Here is a 21,710-nt window from a genome sequence, read left to right as displayed (position 1 = left end):
TGAGTCCATCAAACTGTGTGGGGGGTTTGTGAGGGCCATCATACTGTGTGAGGGGGTTGTGAGGGCCATCATATGGTGTGGGTCTGTGGGGGCATCAAGCTTTGCTGGGAGGACTATGGGGTCATCATACTGTGCTTGAGGGCTTACTGTAGGGGAATTTATTATAGGGGGTATCATACAGTGTGATGGATGCAATTTCGGGGGCATCTTAATCTATAGGGCCATAAAAGGGATATCATAATGGGTGAGAACATTAAAGGGCTACCGTATGGGCACATTTACACATGTAAATACCACTATACATGTCCACTGTCCTGTCTTCAAAAGTTGAGAGGTATGCCCTTTTGTGACTGCACCATTGTGTTGTTATTCTACTTTGTAGAATTTTTTATTTTTTTCTATGGGGAGGGGGGCCCAATTTGGTATTTTGCTATGGGGTCCCTTGATTCCTATGTACGCTCCTGGCTACGGTGTTTGAAAAAAGGATTAGAGGTAAATAATATAGGCCTAATCTGAAAAGGACTGTGCTTGCCTAAGAATCTGCAGTGAAATTGTCATGTATTACTCATAAATGTGGTTTGAGATTTGGTGCCACCTTTTGCCCAAAGTACTGTACTTGGTAAAATCTGAGTCAAGATTTTGCACCAGATATTGCATGTTGAGGATTTGAAAATGTGCAATACATACCATAAGCATATAGCATGACAGACTGAGTAAAAGAAATACAATGTACCAATTCTAATATCAGAAACAGGATATATAGTGTTGGCAGTTTGGCACCCTTGAAATTGTTTCAGAAAATTAAGTATTTTTCCCAGAAAATTATTGCAATTACACGTTTTGTTATACACGCTTATTTCCTTTGTGTGTATTGGAACAACACAAAAATATTGAAAAAAAGGCAAATTTGCCATAATTTCACACAAAACCTTAAAAATGTGCTGGACAAAATTGTTGGCACCCTCAGCTTACTATTTAATTACACACTGTGACAGAGTCACTGGTATGATTTATGAGGGGAGGTATGTGTCGCAGAGATTGCTAGCCTGTGTGAACTGAAACCAATGGACTTTCTGCCAGCATGTTATATGCTGGTGGGTTAATTCACTTAAAGGGTGTGGTTTTAGGGGAATGACATAGAGATGGGAGGGACGTCATTCCCCATATCTCCACCTCCCAGTGTGGCTGAACAAAGTTTAAATGTTCAATCCTGTTTTTTTTTCTCTGTGCTGTGTTTGGAGAGGCAAGGTCTCCAGACTGGACAGCTCAGGAGGGAGCTGAAGGCTGGACATAACCTGTGTGGGCGAACCGCACACACATATATGGACTGTGCTATAGTTTATCTTTTGTTTTGTTGTTAGCCAAGTAAGGCTGTGTTTATTTTGCTGGAGTGCAGAGCTTTATACTGTTAATAAAGCCTGCAAAGAAAACCCGGGTTCCTGAGTCTACTTCCGGAGGTGGCCACGCGAGTCGTCCTACCACAACACTTTGGAATAAATAACTACAATCAATCGCTTCCTATAACCATCAATAAGCTTCTTACACCTCTCAACTGGAAATTTTGACCACTCTTCTTTTGCAAACTGCTCCAGGTCTCTCATATTTGAAGGCTGCTTTCTCCCAACAGCAATTTTAAGATCTATCCACAGGTGTGCAATATGATTTAAATCAGGACTTATTTGCTGGCTACTTCAGAACTCTCCAGCACTTTGTTTCCATCCATTTCTGTGTGCTTCTTGAAGTAATTTTTGGGGTCATTGTTCAGTTGGAAGACCCATGACCTAGGACGCAAACCCAGCTTTCTGACACTGGGCACTAGATTGCGACCCAAAATCCTTAGGCCTCATTCCATTTAATCATTAGAATGATGTGCTTTTCCAAAAAAACTCTATCTTGGTCTCATATGTCCACAAGACATTTTCCCAGAAGGATTTTGGCTTGCTCATGTACATTTTGGCAAACTGCAGTTTAGCTTTTCTATGTCAGTTTCTGCAGTGAGGCCCTTTTGGGTTTCCTGCCACAGAGTTTCATTTCATTCAAAGGTTGACGGATAGTTCACACTAACACTGATGCACCCTAAGCCTGCAGGACAGCTTGAATTTCTTTGGAACTTGAGTGGGGCTGCTTATTCACCATCTGGACTACTCTGCGTTGCAACCTTTCATCAATGTTTCTCTGCTGTCCTTTTCCAGGGAGATTTGCCACAGTGCCATGGGTTGTAAACTTCTTGATTATGTTGTGCACCATGGACAAAGGAATATCACGATCTCTGGAGATGGATTTGTAACCTTGAGATTGTTGGAGTGTTGTGAGGGGGTTGTGGCATGTCCTCATCACTCTCTATACTATCTTTACAACTGCTGTTGCATATGCACTGTACCCTTTATGCCCTGGTTACACATGCTCTGGTAATGCTATGTGAATTATGACCAATGACCAATATATTTTTTAGTTCAGTATTTTTTTTACTAGTCATATGCTGTTATTTTTTTAGCAAAAATATTAATTAATTTTACATCTTGGTATTATACCATTTATTGTATGTTCTACTCACTGCACTTTACTTCTCTTTTAAATCTTATTTGCTAGGACTATATTATATAGTGCATTATGCTATACCTGGGCTTTGTAATGCAAAAATAATCTCCTATAATCTATGTGGGACATACTCATCCCATTCTCATTTACTTTTATGTATTTTAAATATCCTTGTGTTTATTTTTACTTTCTAATAAAAATTATAGATTTATATATATTGCCTTGTTGTGAATACTTTTTGAGTTTTTCTGATTGCATGGTATTCCAGGGTGCTTACCTTGAATATTTTTGGCACTTCCTTCTCTTATAGATTCTTGTGATTTTCATATTGCCCACACCTGTTACTTGCCACAGGTGAGTTTGAACGAGCATCACATGCTTACGCACAATTTTGGAAAGGTGTCAACAATTTTGTCCAGCCCATTTTTAGGATTTTGTGTGAAATTATGTCCAATTTGCCTTTTTTTCTCAGCTTTTTTTTTTGTTAAAGAAATACTTATCTTTCTGAAACATTTTCAAAGGTGCCAACACTTTCCGCCATGATGGTGTTATCTAGAGATCAGAATGCTATATCAATGACCATGGAGGAAACCATAATAAAATGGAGTTGAGACCTTGTAAAGGGTCTCTATATTCATAAAGACAATCAGTTAAGAAGGCTGGCCCCAACAATAGTGAGCAAATAGGAAAGATGGAGGAAGAGAAAAGAACAAAACACATCTATTTCCAAATACCCAATTAAGATCTCCGGAGTTAAAGAATACTCCACAATTCATGACCAGCATTTATTTGTCAAAGAGGAGAATATCTACAAACAGCATTTCATTTAAAGAGAATCAGTCAACAGCAGGAACATAGTTAGTGCACAATGAACACACATTTATGGCTCTCTATAAATGTAACTAAAAACTAAGGTGGCATGGTGAGACCACATGGTGCGGCTACACAGACAAAACTCTGCCCACCGTGGCAGCCAATCGCTGCACGATTTTATTTCAAAATTCTGTGCCCATTGGTAACTGCGGGAAGGGGATGAAATTTCAGCCAAACCGTATGGTCTCACCCTAAACACGGGTCTCACAGGTTGTGTCCGATAGTTGGTATTTGGAACCATTTCCAGTGGTTTTGTATTTTCTATTGGTTTTATGGCTTTTATGATTTCTGCACACAGAATGTGACTCACGACCAAGTGTCAGAGCTAAATGTGGCACTGAAGATAATAAAAGTTGGGACCACTGCTTTATAGTATAGTGACATATTATATATAGAAGAGATGGCTATTAACCCCCTCACCTAATTCAGTAGAAGTTTCTTCCTGCCTGAGGATATCATCTAGCTTTTTCTTTTGTCTTCTGTATTTCAAAAACCTGTGAGATGTTAAAATTATCTTTTTATCTAGTGCTGATACGTCAAATAAAACACAACAATAGGAAAGAGGGGGGTGGGTGAGCATGGGCAGCCTGTCTATTTTGCCGCCAAATGGTCCCATACCCAGTAATCTGCAATGCATTGTGTATTCTGGTACCTCTCTGTGATGGTCAGGAGGAACTATTTCAGCAATTTGTGCTACCGTAGCTCTTCTGTGAGATTATGGACAGCCAACATTATTTAAAAATACAGAAACATAGGAAAACCAAAAAACAATAAAAGATTTTAATGGGTTGTCTTATACTGCACAACGCCTTATTAATAACTGCAGCCTGGCACAAAAGTTAAAAAAGTTTGTAGTAAGCTCCCATTCTAGCACCGTTCCTGCAATTTCTCCCAGCACATAAATCAGCGATAGGCACATAAAAACTGTTGGTAAGTACTAATCACTGTATACTGGGAAAACCCCACAAGTCCAGTTATTTTGGAGATGCTCCGACCCAGTCATAAAGTAATCGCAATTTGGTCCTTAAAGTTGGCCAGTTGCCTGCATTTGTCCAGTTTTCCTGTTTCCAACCAACTTCAAAAATGGACTGTTCACTGACTAATAGAGATGAGCAGTTCGATCATGGGAGGATTGACTTAAAGTCAACTTTTCTCAAATTCACAAGTCACTGACAATCCGAACACTTTGCGATTTAATTCACAAAGATCGGAAAAAAAAATGTCTGGTGCATTTTACATACTACTGGAGACTTAGAGAGAGGGCTAATGACGTCAGGAATCACTGCGCAGGCTTCACCATAATGCCTTGCAAATATCACATCACATGGTCTAGCATAGCCAACCAGGGGGACAATTGTAGCCCGTACAAAAGATGAGGGCCAGCTAAGGAGCAACATTTTAGGATTTTATAGCATATGGTTGGAAGGTCAGAGTATACAGCTTATACCACATAGGAATAGAAAAAGATCTGATTGTGGTGCTACTACAAACTGGGAGTGGTAACAATAGTCTGTGAATCGAAGTCCAAAGATTCAAGTAATATGGTGGCGCTACTCCAGCAGAGTCAGTGTAACTGTGAACTGATTGGTCGGTGATATACTGCAGTAACAGAACCTTAATAACAGCATTTTTAAATTATTCATATATTGCAAAGAACGAGGACAGTTTAATAGTCCTCTGTCCAAATTTTGCTACTAAAAAATAGAAGGCTTGTGCGTCAAAAAAAGTGAGCTTCATGGCTTGTGGGACTGGTAAGCAATCATTTTATCTTATTTCATTTTTATTTAAAAAAATGAAAAATCTTCACAATACAGAAATTTGAACATAACTGTCTACCTCATAAGGTGTGTGTGATGTAATTTTTCTGCTTGTTTGGTTTTTGCACTCTTCCTTGTCATAATAGTAATCAAAATGCTGCAGTTGTTATAATAAAAATGGTGCAGTTATTGCCCCAAGTTTCTTTTCATGTATGTACGTTCCAATCAACATAGCATTCTGGGTTTTTCTTGTTGATTTGAGGTAATAGTGTTTTATAAATCAAAAGCAAAAATTTGAAAACATTATACACAAGTTTTACTTTTTGCCTGTTTTAGTTTTCCAATTTGGCAAGTGTACTCTTCACAACTATTTTGTGGGCAGTTGCAGCATTCTTAGACTATATTCAATCTACTGGCCTTTAGTTTTCCAAGTCCTTTTTGTGCAGGGTGAATTAATCTGCTTTAACCAAAAATCTGAAAACAAATTATTATTGTAAATCGAGACATTTAACTGTGGAGGTCTGTTTTGGCACACTGGTTTAAATTGTAGAACTGGAAACACATACAGTGGTGGCCAAAAGTATTGGCACCCCTGCAATTCTGTCAGACAATACTCAGTTTCTTCCTGAAAATGATTGCAATCACAAATTCTTTGGTATTATTATCTTCATTTAATTTGTCTTCAATGAAAAAACACAAAAAGAATTGTCCTAAAGCCAAATTGGATATAATTCCACACCAAACCTAAAAAAGAGGGTGGACAAAAGTATTGGCACTGTTTGAAAAATCATGTGATGCTTCTCTAATTCGTGTAATTAACAGCACCTGTAACTTACCTGTGGCACCTAACAGGTGTTGGCAATAACTAAATCACACTTGCAGCCAGTTAACATGGATTAAAGTTGACTCAACCTCTGTCCTGTGTCCTTGTGTGTACCACATTAAGCATGGAGAAAAGAAAGAAGACCAAAGAGCTGTCTGAGGACTTGAGAAACCAAATTGTGAGGAAGCATGAGCAATCTCAAGGCTACAAGTCCATCTCCAAAGACCTGAATGTTCCTGTGTCTTCCGTGCGCAGTGTCATCAAGAAGTTTAAAGCCCATGGCACTGTGGCTAACCTTCCTAGATGTGGACGGCAAAGAAAAATTGACGAGAGATTTCAACGCAAGATTGTGCGGATGGTGGATAAAGAACCTCAACTAACATCCAAACAAGTTCAAGCTGCCCTGCAGTCCGAGAGTACAACAGTGTCAACCCATACTATCCGTCGGCTTCTGAATGAAAAGGGACTGTATGGTAGGATACCCAGGAAGACCCCACTTCTTACACCGAGACATAAAAAAGCCAGGCTGGAGTTTGCCAAAACTTACCTGAGAAAGCCTAAAACGTTTTGGAAGAATGTTCTCTGGTCAGATGAGACAAAAGTAGAGCTTTTTGGGAAAAAGCATCAACATAGAGTGTACAGGAAAAAGAAAAGAGGCATTCAAAGAAAAGAACACGGTCCCTACAGTCAAGCATGGCGGAGGTTCCCTGATGTTTTGGGGTTGCTTTGCTGCCTCTGGACTGCTTGACCGTGTGCATTTTGCAGCATAATGTAGGGCCCAGTGTGAGAAAGCTGGGTCTCCCTAAGAGGTCATGGGTCTTCCAGCAGGACAATGACCCAAAACACACTTCCAAAAGCACTATAAAATGGTTTGAGAGAAAGCACTGGAGACTGCTAAGGTGGCCAGCAATGAGTCCAGACCTGAATCCCATAGAACACCTGTGGAGAGATCTCAAAATGGCAGTTTGGAGAAGGCACTCTTCAAATATCAGGGACCTGGAGCAGTTTGCCAAAGAAGAATGGTCTACAATTCCAGCAGAGCATTGTAAGAAACTCATTGATGGTTACCGGAAGCGGTTGTTCGCAATTATTTTGGCTAAAGGTTGTGCAACCAAGTATTAGGCTGAGGGTGCCAATACTTTTGTCTGGCCCATTTTGGAGTTTTGTGTGAAATGATCAATGATTTGATTTTTGCTTCATTCTCTTTTGTGTTTTTTCCTTGCAAGCAAATTAAATGAAGATAATAATACCAAAGAATTTGTGATTGCAATCATTTTCAGGAAGAAACTGAGTATTATCTGACAGAATTGCAGGGGTGCCAATACTTTTGGCCACCACTGTACATGCCACATTGATATTATAGGGAGGCTTTTTGCATTAGCCTTTTTGACTGTCATGTGAACCCTGCTTAGTATTTCTGTTAGCTAGCCTGTTCCTGTTCACTAAAAAAGCAGATCATCTTTGTACAGCTTGATAAAAAAAACCTATGTAATTGTTTTAATCATTTTGAGAATAGAAAATCTCAAAAAAGGGATATTATTTCACTCCTAGCTGAGAAGCTATTACTTCTTCACTTTCAAAACAGCTAACCTGCTCCTGATCCATAAATAAATGGTTAATTGTTTAATAGCTTGTAAAAATGTTATTGCCTCTTCATTAAGCAAAGAAAAAAGCAATTTTTGATACTCCTCAAACAAGAATAACTTTTGCACTACTCCTTGTGAAATAAACACAGATTTTTTTGGTTTCCACCACCTGTATGTACACTGCTCAAAAAAATAAAGGGAACACTCAAATAACACATCCTAGATCTGAATGAATGAAATATTCTCATTGAATACTTTGTTCTGTACAAAGTTGAATGTGCTGACAACAAAATCACACAAAAATCATCAATGGAAATCAAATTTATTAACCAATGGAGGCCTGGATTTGGAGTCACCCCCAAAATTAAAGTGGAAAAACACACTACAGGCTGATCCAACTTTGATGTAATGTCCTTAAAACAAGTCAAAATGAGGCTCAGTATTGTGTGTGGCCTCCACGTGCCTGTGCAAGAAAAAGTTTCCAGTTTGTCAGGGAGCGCTTCCAGGTGATTCATTACTTACTCCAAATCTTTCAGGAATAATCCAGTTTATTTTTATATAAACAACGCGTTTCGGCTATACATAACATTAGCCTTCATCAGGTAAAATCATAGTTGTCTTTAAAGAATACATTTATATAGCATAAAAAGAGGAGGAGGAACTAATCCAACCCCTCAATCAATTTTCATCAATTTAAAACACATGTGCACTTCTAAAAGGCATTAAGCAGTTAATTAAAAGTGAACTCTATATGGATTTAGAAAGGGGGGAGGGGGAAACAAAAACAAAAAAAAAAATTTTAAAAAATAAATAAATAAAATAAAAATAAAAAACACCACTATATATTGTTTTTTCCTATTCAATAAATTTTTTTTTTTTTTTTTTCTATAAAATAAAATTATTTGTCATATGACTCCATTTACTATCCTATTTTCTACTTCACTGATAGGGGAGAAATATTTTTCCCGATTCTAGAATATAACGATGTCATCAATATTAAGAACTCCATTTTTTATCTTATCTACTACATCACCAATAAGGGAAAAATATTTCTCCCAATTCTAAGGTATAGCGAATTTATCACCAATATATGAACCAGTATCTGCCGGGATTGGAACTCATACATTTAGATTCCCCATATCTACAATATTTGCGTATTTACTCCATTGAGCCACTCACATGTATAGTCTCTGGGTGCTTAATTTTTCTTTTTATTCTCTTTAGCTTTTCTCCCTCTACCTCATTTACGAGGTTTGCAGACTTCGATTTTTAACCCCCAAAAATTTAGCGGTATTATATGTTCTCTAGTTTATCATTGAGGCCGTCTGGGTACAGAGTCCTCAATCTGTATATCCAGAAGGCCTCTTTTTTATTTAACTGTTGTATCCTATTGGAAACATCTCTAGGGATCTGTTCAATCGGTGTCAAAGTAACATTGAATTCTTTTTTATGCGTTAGCAAAAGGTGTCTTGATAGACTATGGATAAGGAGACCAACTCTGGCATTGTGTCTGTGGCCATTCAGTCGGGTTCGGACCATTTGAGTGGTCCTCCCCACATACTGGAGGCCACAGTCACAATTTATAACATATATAACAAAGTCGCTTATACATGTCAAATGTTGTTCTATCTGAAATATTTCACCTGTACTCTTGGAAACTATTTGTTGTTGTTTATCTGCTATATTATAGCAGCACTGACATTTTTTCTGGTTACATTTATATACTCCAGGTTTATTCACCTTTTTTGAGCAATTATGGGTTTTCATGAAGTTTTTCAATCGGCTGGGAGCTACCATGTTCCTTATTGTTTTTCCCCTTCTAAATGTCATATTGGGGACTTGTGGTAATACATTTCGTAGCAAGGGATCATGTTTTAAGATATACCAGTGTTTTTTCAAGATTCCACGAATTTTTTCGTTATCTTTATTATAGGCTGTAATGAAGTTGAACTGCCATTTCTCATCATTAGATTTCAGGTGAGATTTAGTTGTATCCATGACAGCATTTTCTCTCACAGTTTTTTCAGTGCTTTTTTCTCTAGTATTTTCAAGCGTTTTTTTCAAACATTCACCCTGAGTTTTTGCTAAGTTTACCTTATAAGCTTGTTGTATTAGGGTTTTTGGATACTTTTTTTCCCGAAATCTGTTAGTCAGGATCTTGCTTTGTGTTATATAATCCTGTTCACTACTATTATTTTTCCTTATTCTTAAATATTGACTGAATGGAATATTATTCTTCCATTTAGTAGTGTGTAAATATCCATTAATGTCTACTTTTTTAAAATGTGTTTTTGTTACGATTTTCTTTTTCATATGTGAAATCTCTAAATCCAAGTAAACTATTTTTTCAGCGCTGATAGTGGATGTAAAGGATATGCCCCATGTGTTTTGATTCATTTCCCTCACCAGCAAATGGGCTTGTTCTATATACCCCCTCCAAATGATTAATAAGTCATCTATAAAACGTTTATACATTATTATGTAGTCTTTGTATTTTTCTGAATTAAGTGAGGATAGGGACTCGAATAGCCCCATAAATAAATTTGCAAAACTTGGGGCTACCCGAGTCCCCATCGCGGTACCATGCTGCTGCAGGTACAGTTGTCCATCAAACTCAAAGACATTATGACGCAAAATGAATTGCAAACCAGTCAGAAGAAATTCTACTTGTTCATCTGGCATTTTTTCATTTTTCTCCAAATAAAATCTGGCAGCTCTTATACCCAAATTATGTTCTATATTTGAATATAACGCTACCACATCTAGGGTTAGAAATAAAAAATTCTCCTCCCAATCCATTCCCTCCAAGAGACTAATGAGGTGGCTCGAGTCTTTCAAATATGAGGGCAGTGATTTGACATGTGCTTGTAAATGTAAATCCAGGTAGTGTGACAAACAGCTAGTGAGAGAATTAATCCCCGAAATAATAGGTCGTCCAGGTGGATTTTCGAGGTCCTTATGGACTTTGGGGAGATGGTAAAAAAAAGCCATAGCTGGTTCTTTGTTAATTAAAAATTTTTTCTCTCTTTTTGTTATAATTCCTTTCTCAGAGGCCTCATTCAGAAATAGGTGATATTCTTTAGAAAAATCAACAGTAGGATCCTTTTCCAATTTTTTATAGTATTTTCGATTGGATAGTATTTTAACTGCCTCACTGAGATAATCCTTCCTATCTTGAATAACAGTACCACCGCCTTTATCAGCCTCTCTAATTATTATTTCAGTGTTCTCTCTTAGATTTTTTAAGGCTTCTCTTTCTTGGGGGGTAATGTTATATTTAGCAATTTTTTGGGCAGTTTTTGATTTCTTATGTAAATTTTTACATTTTTTATCTTTGCTCTTTATTTTATCAGTAGTATTCAACTTACGGAAATCATCACCTACTAGAGATAAAAATGTTTCAATATAGCTACCCCTATGATGTATGGGATTAAAGGCAGATTGTGGTTTCACTTCCATATGTATATATGGTGTTTCGTTTGTTATCCTTGCCGTTTGTTCCAATTCTTTCTTATTTTTTAAAACAATGTTTTTGTCATTTTTCCCTTTATTACGATCTTGCAATACAAAGTGTCTTTTTAGGGTAAGACGCCTTATATAGTGATTAAGATCAATAAAAAGCTCAAAATTATTACTATGTTGTGTGGGGCAAAAATTTAGCCCTTTACTCAAGACCTTTTCTTCATCTTGTGTAAGTACATGCGAGGACAAGTTGAAGATTTTTTGAGAGGATTTAGGGGAAATTTTATTTTTGAAAAAAGACCCTTTTGTTGAGTTAGTTAAAATAAACTCGGATTTTTTATCTTTTTTGAATTGGACTCTTCTACCACCCCTGCAGCCCCTGGTACTTCTTTTCTTTTTTGGGGGGCTATAAGTGTGGGAAAGAAATTTTTGCCCCACACAACATAGTAATAATTTTGAGCTTTTTATTGATCTTAATCACTATATAAGGCGGCTTACCCTAAAAAGACACTTTGTATTGCAAGATCGTAATAAAGGGAAAAATGACGAAAACATTGTTTTAAAAAATAAGAAAGAATTGGAACAAACGGCAAGGATAACAAACGAAACACCATATATACATATGAAAGTGAAACCACAATCTGCCTTTAATCCCATACATCATAGGGGTAGCTATATTGAAACATTTTTATCTCTAGTAGGTGATGATTTCCGTAAGTTGAATACTACTGATAAAATAAAGAGCAAAGATAAAAAATGTAAAAATTTACATAAGAAATCAAAAACTGCCAAAAAAATTGCTAAATATAACATTACCCCCCAAGAAAGAGAAGCCTTAAAAAATCTAAGAGAGAACACTGAAATAATAATTAGAGAGGCTGATAAAGGCGGTGGTACTGTTATTCAAGATAGGAAGGATTATCTCAGTGAGGCAGTTAAAATCGAAAATACAGTGAGGCAGTATCCAATCGAAAATACTATAAAAAATTGGAAAAGGATCCTACTGTTGATTTTTCTAAAGAATATCACCTATTTCTGAATGAGGCCACTGAGAAAGGAATTATAACAAAAAGAGAGAAAAAATTTTTAATTAACAAAGAACCAGCTATGGCTTTTTTTTACCATCTTCCCAAAGTCCATAAGGACCTCGAAAATCCACCTGGACGACCTATTATTTCGGGGATTAATTCTCTCACTAGCTGTTTGTCACACTACCTGGATTTACATTTACAAGCACATGTCAAATCACTGCCCTCATATTTGAAAGACTCGAGCCACCTCATTAGTCTCTTGGAGGGAATGGATTGGGAGGAGAATTTTTTATTTCTAACCCTAGATGTGGTAGCGTTATATTCAAATATAGAACATAATTTGGGTATAAGAGCTGCCAGATTTTATTTGGAGAAAAATGAAAAAATGCCAGATGAACAAGTAGAATTTCTTCTGACTGGTTTGCAATTCATTTTGCGTCATAATGTCTTTGAGTTTGATGGACAACTGTACCTGCAGCAGCATGGTACCGCGATGGGGACTCGGGTAGCCCCAAGTTTTGCAAATTTATTTATGGGGCTATTCGAGTCCCTATCCCCACTTAATTCAGAAAAATACAAAGACAACATAATAATGTATAAACGTTTTATAGATGACTTATTAATCATTTGGAGGGGGGATATAGAACAAGCCCATTTGCTGGTGAGGGAAATGAATCAAAACACATGGGGCATATCCTTTACATCCACTATCAGCGCTGAAAAAATAGTTTACATGGATTTAGAGATTTCACATATGAAAAAGAAAATCGTAACAAAAACACATTTTAAAAAAGTAGACATTAATGGATATTTACATTATAACAGTGCACACTATACTAAATGGAAGAATAATATTCCATTCAGTCAATATTTAAGAAAAATAATAGTAGTGAACAGGATTATATAACACAAAGCAAGATCCTGACTAACAGATTTCGGGAAAAAAAGTATCCAAAAACCCTAATACAACAAGCTTATAAGGTAAACTTAGCAAAAACTCAGGGTGAATGTTTGAAAAAAACGCTTGAAAATACTAGAGAAAAAAGCACTGAAAAAACTGTGAGAGAAAATGCTGTCATGGATACAACTAAATCTCACCTGAAATCTAATGATGAGAAATGGCAGTTCAACTTCATTACAGCCTATAATAAAGATAACGAAAAAATTCGTGGAATCTTGAAAAAACACTGGTATATCTTAAAACATGATCCCTTGCTACGAAATGTATTACCACAAGTCCCCAATATGACATTTAGAAGGGGAAAAACAATAAGGAACATGGTAGCTCCCAGCCGATTGAAAAACTTCATGAAAACCCATAATTGCTCAAAAAAGGTGAATAAACCTGGAGTATATAAATGTAACCAGAAAAAATGTCAGTGCTGCTATAATATAGCAGATAAACAACAACAAATAGTTTCCAAGAGTACAGGTGAAATATTTCAGATAGAACAACATTTGACATGTATAAGCGACTTTGTTATATATGTTATAAATTGTGACTGTGGCCTCCAGTATGTGGGGAGGACCACTCAAATGGTCCGAACCCGACTGAATGGCCACAGACACAATGCCAGAGTCGGTCTCCTTATCCATAGTCTATCAAGACACCTTTTGCTAACGCATAAAAAAGAATTCAATGTTACTTTGACACCGATTGAACAGATCCCTAGAGATGTTTCCAATAGGATACAACAGTTAAATAAAAAAGAGGCCTTCTGGATATATAGATTGAGGACTCTGTACCCAGACGGCCTCAATGATAAACTAGAGAACATATAATACCGCTAAATTTTTGGGGGTTAAAAATCGAAGTCTGCAAACCTCGTAAATGAGGTAGAGGGAGAAAAGCTAAAGAGAATAAAAAGAAAAATTAAGCACCCAGAGACTATACATGTGAGTGGCTCAATGGAGTAAATACGCAAATATTGTAGATATGGGGAATCTAAATGTATGAGTTCCAATCCCGGCAGATACTGGTTCATATATTGGTGATAAATTCGTTATACCTTAGAATTGGGAGAAATATTTTTCCCTTATTGGTGATGTAGTAGATAAGATAAAAAATGGAGTTCTTAATATTGATGACATCGTTATATTCTAGAATCGGGAAAAATATTTCTCCCCTATCAGTGAAGTAGAAAATAGGATAGTAAATGGAGTCATATGACAAATAATTTTATTTTATAGAAAAAAAAAAAAAAAATTTATTGAATAGGAAAAAACAATATATAGTGGAGTTTTTTATTTTTATTTTATTTATTTTTTAAAAAAAAATTTTTTTTTTTGTTTTTGTTTCCCCCTCCCCCCTTTCTAAATCCATATAGAGTTCACTTTTAATTAACTGCTTAATACCTTTTAGAAGTGCACATGTGTTTTAAATTGATGAAAATTGATTGAGGGGTTGGATTAGTTGCTCCTCCTCTTTTTATGCTATATAAATGTATTCTTTAAAGACAACTATGATTTTACCTGATGAAGGCTAATGTTATGTATAGCTGAAACGCGTTGTTTATATAAAAATAAACTGGATTATTCCTGAAAGATTTGAAGTAAGTAATGAATCACCTGGAAGCGCTCCCTGACAAACTGGAAACTTTTTCTTGCACTTTCTGACGAGTCTCCTGCAAAGGAGCTCGTTTTACCTGTTTTTGAGCTGCAGGCCAGCAGATCCAGACAACTACTCCACTCCCTAAAGACAGGGATACATGCTGGATAACAAGACACCACAAAGGTGAGAGCAATTTTTAATTCTAATTCGATATTGTTAAAATATTACACTTAGATCTGCGCCCCCCTTTCTTTTCTCCTTTTCCCTTTTTTTTATTCATCCACGTGCCTGTATGACCTCCCTACAACGCCTGGGCATGCTCCTGATGAGATTGCGGATGGTCTCCTGTGGGATCTCCTCCCAGACCTGGACTAAAGCATCCGCCAACTCCTGGACAGTCTGTGGTGCAACGTGACGTTGGTGGATGGAGCGAGACATGATGTCCCAGATGTGCTCAATCGGATTCAGGTCTGGGGAATGGGCGGGCCAGTCCATAGCTTCAATGCCTTCATCTTGCAGGAACTGCTGACACACTCCAGCCACATGAGGTCTGCCATTGTCCAGCATTAGGAGGAACCCAGGGCCAACCGCACCAGCATATGGTCTCACAAGGGGTCTGAGGATCTCATCTCGGTACCTAATGGCAGTCAGGCTACCTCTGGCGAGCACATGGAGGGCTGTGCGGCCCTCCAAAGAAATGCCACCCCACACCATTACTGACCCACTGCCAAAACGGTCATGGTGAAGAATGTTGCAGGCAGCAGATCACTCTCCACGGCGTCTCCAGACTCTGTCACGTCACATGTGCTCAGTGTGAACCTGCTTTCATCTGTGAAGAGCACAGGGCGCCAGTGGCAACTGCCAATCCTGGTGTTCTGTGGCAAATGCCAAGCGTCCTGCACGGTGTTGGGCTGTGAGCACAACCCCCATTTGTGGACGTCGGGCCCTCATACCACTCTCATGGAGTCGGTTTCTAACAGTTTGTGCAGACTCATGCACATTTGTGGCCTGCTGGAGATCATTTTGCAGGGCTTTGGCAGTGCTCCTCCTGTTCCTCCTTGCACAAAGGAGGTAACGGTCCTGCTGCTGGGTTTTTGCCCTCCTATGGCTCCCTCCACATCTCCTGGTATCTGCTCCATGCCCTGAACACTGTGCTGACAGACACAGCTACGCTTCTTGCCACAGCTCGCACTGGTGTGCCATCCTGGATGAACTGCACTACCTGAGCAACTTCTGTGGGTTGTACTGTAGACACTGCCTCATGCTAGTGTACCTCTATGGGTAAGAGCAATTGCAAAATGAAAAAGTGACCAAAACAACAGCCAAAAAGGATGAGAACAGAGAAATGGTCTGTGGTCACCAACTGCAGAACCACTCCTTTATAGGGGTATCTCGCTAAGTGCCTATCACTTCTACCAGTTGACTGTTCCATTTGCACAACAGCAGGAGAAATTGATTCACAATCAGTGTTGCATCAGAACTGGACAGGTAGATTTCACAGAAGTGTTATTGACTTGGAGTTACATTGTGTTGTTTAAGTGTTCCCTTTATTTTTTTGAGCAGTGTATTAACCACCTGGTGTATCAACACCAGCAAGGCAGGCATCTGCCTCAAAAAGGGATAATTTTTGAACCGTTATTAAAATTGAAGTAGCCTAAAAAGTCTGATACTGTATATTATTGTTAAATAGACTTCAGGTTTCCACCGGTTACCTTCCATTTTCCCTTAGCCAAATAGGTTGGAATCACTAGGGCATTAAGGTTGTGTTTGCAGTAAGACCTCAAAAGGAGTTCACAAGTCTTCTAGGCATGGAATGAACAAATTGTCAACATATTGCAAAATATATATTTTTCCATTCTTCAAGAATGACCTCTTTTAGAGCCTGGATGCTGGATGAAGAGTTGAATGAATGATGCTCAACTTGTCTCTTCAGAATTCCTCATAGGTGTTTTGATTGGGTTCAGACCTTGAGACACACTTGGTCACTGACTCACTTTCACCCTGTTCTTCTTTAGAAATGCGACATATGTGTCTTTTGGATCATTGTCATGTTGGAAAAGTGAACATCTACCAAGAGCACGGAGTGATGATAATATCTTTTTTTCAATATAAAACAACATCTGTGAATTCATGTTACCATCAATGAAATGTATTTCTCAACATCAGGAACACTCATGCAGCCACATAAATACACCACAATATTTCACTATAGGCACCATGCATGTAGAAAAATTAATTTAGAAAAATGCATGGTGCCAACAGTGAAACAAGGTGGTCACAGCAACCTTATGAGGGGCTGCATGAGTGCTGCTGGTGTCAGTGAGCTATATTTCATTGATGGTATCATGAAATCACAGATGTACTGTTCTATATTGAAAGATAAGATGCTATCATCACTCCGTGCTTTTGGTAGACGTGCACTTTTACAACATGACAATCAAAAACACACATCTGTTGTATTTATAAAGAAGAACAGGGTGAAAGTGATTCAGTGGCCAAGTATGTCTCCTGATCTGAACCCATCTGAACACCTATGGGGAATTCTGAAGAGACAAGTTGAGCATCGCTCTCCATCCAGCATCTAGGCTCTAAAAGAGATCGTTTTTGAAGAATGGAAATAGATAGATGTTGCAATATGTCGCCAATTTGTCCATTCCATGCCTAGAATAGGTCATACAAAATACTAGACGTTGTACTTTTTGATATGGGATGTATTCATTTTTGCATCAACTAATTTGAGCAAAACTGGAGACTTTGCACTGAAAGTTTTATTATTAACCTTACTTTCTTGTCATGGGTTAAATAAATGCTCTATGAAACTCAGTCTTGTCAAAATCTTGGAAATTGTTCTTGTATTCAGTGAGATATTGATTAAATATTACTTTTCAAAGGGGGTGTACTCATTTATGCTGTGCACGGTATATGCATATATAGACACACACATACATATATATAGATAGACACACACACATACTGTCGTGGCTGAAGGAATGGGACTTACGACCAACTCTAGTGTGAATCCCACTTTTAAAACTGTCTCAATTGATTAACTAAACAGTGGTTCTCAACTCCAGTCCTCAAGACCCACCAACAGATCATGTTTTCAGCATTTCATTAGTATTACACAGGTAATAAATTCCTTCACCTGTGCAATACTAAGGAAATCCTGAAAACATGATCAGTTGGTGGGTCTTGAGGACTGGAGTTGAGAACCACTGAACTAAGGGGATGTCGTGTTTGGTTACCCATTCACCTACTATGTATCAAACTTGCTTACCTTGACTTTGGAAACATAAAATTAGGCTTTTGTCAAAGGTTTTACTTTGTGAAAATTTTTTATCAAACATACTTGATTTTCATTAACATGTAAAGCAGCATTGTGATGTGGTACTTACCAAATTCCTATACTTGCCCAAAGCAAAATTACCACAATGACCATCATACTGTAAAATGCTATTACATAGTCTGAAAAGGAAAATGTGCATCAGAACCAAGAAAAGTGTCACCTTGCCAAAGATAAACTTTACAAACCAAATGTCAATATGAACTTATGTTAAGTACGCAAATAAATGAATGCTGTTTCCACCCTCTACGCCAAACTTAGGTTTTGTTTACGTGCATTTTGACGTATCAGTCTATAAAATTGACAGGTAGAATATAACTCAAACCATTCAATGTCATGTAAAAACCTTTACCCAGTACTCTTTGCAGTGGTCCATAGCTAGAAAAGATATACTTTTTTTTTTCAGCAGGCAATGGGGAATGTACTTTTTATAAAATGAGTGAACCCTTTACCTGGAACTTTCTTTTTATAGCAGACACCCATGGAGTAACAGCATTCTTTCAGGACACATTCTATTCTTGTTTTATTGTCCGTAATGCAGGGATTGTATAGAGGCTCCTCACAAACTAGCAAGCAAACCATAATGTATCATAAAACAAATATACCATTAGTGTTATAATATCAATAATTACACTGGTAATTTGTGTTTAACATTTCATTGCAAAATATCCATAATTAGAACATATATTAACTAGACGGTACTTTGTTATAGATGTGATGTAAGATGGTTGTACGATTTTCTTCAATAAAAGGCTACTAACGAGGATTTCAACCACGAGTTAAAAAAAACATGCAGAAAGCTCTAAAACGTGGTGGTCACTCGTGTGCTCAGTGCTTAGCTATGGATAGCATACAAAGAGGAGCAGTGTGGCATCAGTAGAATAAGGCTTATTTTATTTCATTTTAGAGATAGCTGTTTTATTATTTTTTTATTCAGAGGTATAAAGCTAGTTGAGTCTCAAACAGACTTGCTAACTTTATTTTTCCCGGACAGCTTTTTCAAAAACCACAGTGAGCTTACATTGTTCACAAACAAAATGGAGAACTACAATGAATCATAAATAATATGTGTCTATATCTCAGAATTCTGACATGAAGACATTAGTTGCATTTACCGTCAATTGTAAAATGATGATAATTATATCAAAATATTTTTACATCTAGTAAAAAAAAAGCCTTTATTTTTTATAAACTGGCCAGAAATTTATGGACAGTTGACAATTATAAGAAAGACATCCAAATGCACTTGGGAACCTAATAAATTAGAGTAGTCACTATATAAAAGCGAACATTCAAGAAGATGTGACTATTCTTGATAATTGTATGTCTGGAATGGCAGCTCTTCTACTTGATAGTACACTTGATTATTTGGTATTGAAGCTCCTCTAAATACTAGACTACAAAACACTGGCGGACACAGACAGAAGAGGCCCCTGTGCAAGAACAATATATGGGAGCTTTTTGTCCCGATAGCTCATCATAATGCACAATTCCACCTCCTTTGGAGGTGAGAATTGGCCCCCCTAACTCGTGGACCGCTGTGCACCAATGGTATGTCCACCCCTGCTACAAAATACACATCAACAAAAAAATTCATTGAATTCAGGTGTTTCTTTCAGTCCTATTGTCACAAGTGTATACAATCCACTCCATAGCAATACAGTTTGTCTTTATTGTCATGTATGGTTACTTATTTTAGATAAATACTGTTTTGAAAGTCAGTATCTATCTAAAAACCCTTGTTTTTTGTACCTATTTTTCAAGGAAAGCTCCCTGCCATCTTATGGATGGCACGGCTTCTCAATAAACCGTCTGCATCACGCACGGTTCCAACGCGCAGGCAGAGAGACCGGATGTGCGCTGCTCCCAGAGACATAGTGCTGCTTTATTAGAAGACTTTTCCCTGCCTGTCTGCAGACTCACTATTACTGTCACACTGGTGTGTGCTCTGATTTATGCTCCACACAGAGTGAACACGCTCCGATCAGAGCAATGACCAGTGTGATAGTGACAGATAATGAAGCTGAGGCAGACAAGGAAAAGTGTAATAATATAGTCATCGCTGGCGTTTGATAGTCTCAGACAGTGCAGCCATGTCCCCAGGAGCCGGGCGTATGAGAACATTTCTTGATCTTTCTCTCAATATGGAGTGAGATCTCGCTTAGTGAGGAGAGGAAGACTAAGAACTGTTCTCACACACGTGGCTCCCAGGCACCCTGTGAACGTTACCTGAATGACTGCATTGTGACATCTTTAAAGTTTGGTGCTAATGATATGGGGTGTTTTTCAGTGGTCGGTCTGGTCCCCTTAGTTCCAGCAAAAGAAAGTATTAATGTTTCAGAATGCAAAAACATTTTAGACAATTGTATGCTTCCAACTTTGTGGGAACAAAGACCCTTTTCTGTTCTAGGATGAATGTGCCCCAATGCATAAAAATTACAGAGATGATAGCGACACATAACATGTACTAACATCCTTATCAGGCACTAATTCAATATTTTATACCTAATAACACCTCTCTGACGGCTGGAATACAATCTATGTATGTTTATATCACTACTTTATACCGACTTGATAATTTGATAATTCACAAGTGTTTAAAACCAAAATTGTTATATTATTTCAATTTATTTGTTCAAGCTTGCTAGAACTCCTTTCCTCTTACCCATCCTTACCTAGTCCTTTCTATCCCTTACCTTTCCACCCCATCCTGCCAATAAAGTTGATCCCTATCCCCTCCCGCCATTATACCTTCTATTCCTCTATACCCTCATTGCCCTATTTTTCTCATGTCATTAAGTTTACATTTAAATTTGCATATTGCTTTAAACTAAATAAAAATTATTGGGAAAAACAGTCTATAAAGTCATATTTGGGTGGTTCTGTGCCAAAGAACTTAACTGACTTACACACAGCATTAACCTGAACCCCATCAAACGCTTTGGATTGAGCTTGAACTGAGATAGCAAGCCAGGCTCTTTGGTCCAACATCATTTGAGCTCACAAATGCTTTTCTGGAGTCCCAATACTTTTGTTCATATAGTGTATCCCTCCTCCAGAAAGAAAAAAAAATTCTATTGTTACTTATAAGTGGCTACCCTGTACGTCCATGCTCAACCCCCAACCCAACCTGGGTTATTGCTCCTCGTCATGGCTGTACTAAGAGTAAAACAAAAATAAATGTATTTCAGCTCATCCAGCCAAATGCATGTCCCATAATCTCTATAAAATGGACTGTTGAGGGGAAAGACTCCATGCTGAGAGAGCAGGATCTCCAGTAGAAAAGCAGGTGTCCAGCATCAAATCCAAATTAAACATAAAAGCTGTATAGAGCCATGATTAAGAACGCTCAAAACGCGTAGGGATATTGTTTGCATGTCTTCTGTTTTTAAATACAACACATACAATTTTTATTTTTCATTTGGAGGTGATGCTGGATATCTGCTTTTCTGACTTCCAGTTAGCTTTGTAGTGACTTAACCTGCAGACAGCCAGCATGGTTGGAAGTTCTTAGGGCAATGTTTCTTGCCAAAAAGCATGATGTCCACCAAAAGGGAGAAATCTAGATAATATGCCTCTATAATGTCTTTATGCAAGAATCCTCTTTAACAATGTACTAAAAATAGGCAGATAGTTGAGCAGAATTTTTGAGAATTATCCCTTCAGAGGAGCATGTAAAATTCCATAATGAACTGTATATACAAACACTATCCCCTACTGCAATTGTTGATTAAATAAACCATTTT

The 21,710-nt window shown here is 37.6% G+C and overlaps 1 protein-coding gene across 1 annotated transcript in view; it reads right to left on the bottom strand.

Annotated features, from left to right (window-relative positions):
• TEX29 (testis expressed 29) overlaps positions 1–21,710 on the bottom strand; it is a 69,352-nt gene that overhangs the window by 32,553 nt on the left and 15,089 nt on the right. Inside the window, exons 3-5 of the mRNA XM_073664381.1 lie at positions 18,417–18,530; positions 18,017–18,086; positions 3,832–3,905 (exon numbers count right to left, since the gene is read on the bottom strand). Of these exons, the coding sequence (XP_073520482.1) occupies positions 3,832–3,905; positions 18,017–18,086; positions 18,417–18,530 (258 nt within the window). The remainder of the gene's footprint in view (positions 1–3,831; positions 3,906–18,016; positions 18,087–18,416; positions 18,531–21,710) is intronic.

The sequence above is a fragment of the Phyllobates terribilis genome, unplaced genomic scaffold, assembly GCF_046119375.1.
Source record: "Phyllobates terribilis strain yellow unplaced genomic scaffold, ASM4611937v1 Scaffold_2__4_contigs__length_985480577, whole genome shotgun sequence".
Taxonomy (NCBI): domain Eukaryota; kingdom Metazoa; phylum Chordata; class Amphibia; order Anura; family Dendrobatidae; genus Phyllobates; species Phyllobates terribilis.
Note: the sequence above shows the minus strand (reverse complement) of the source record. Positions and strands in the feature narration are given on the sequence as shown.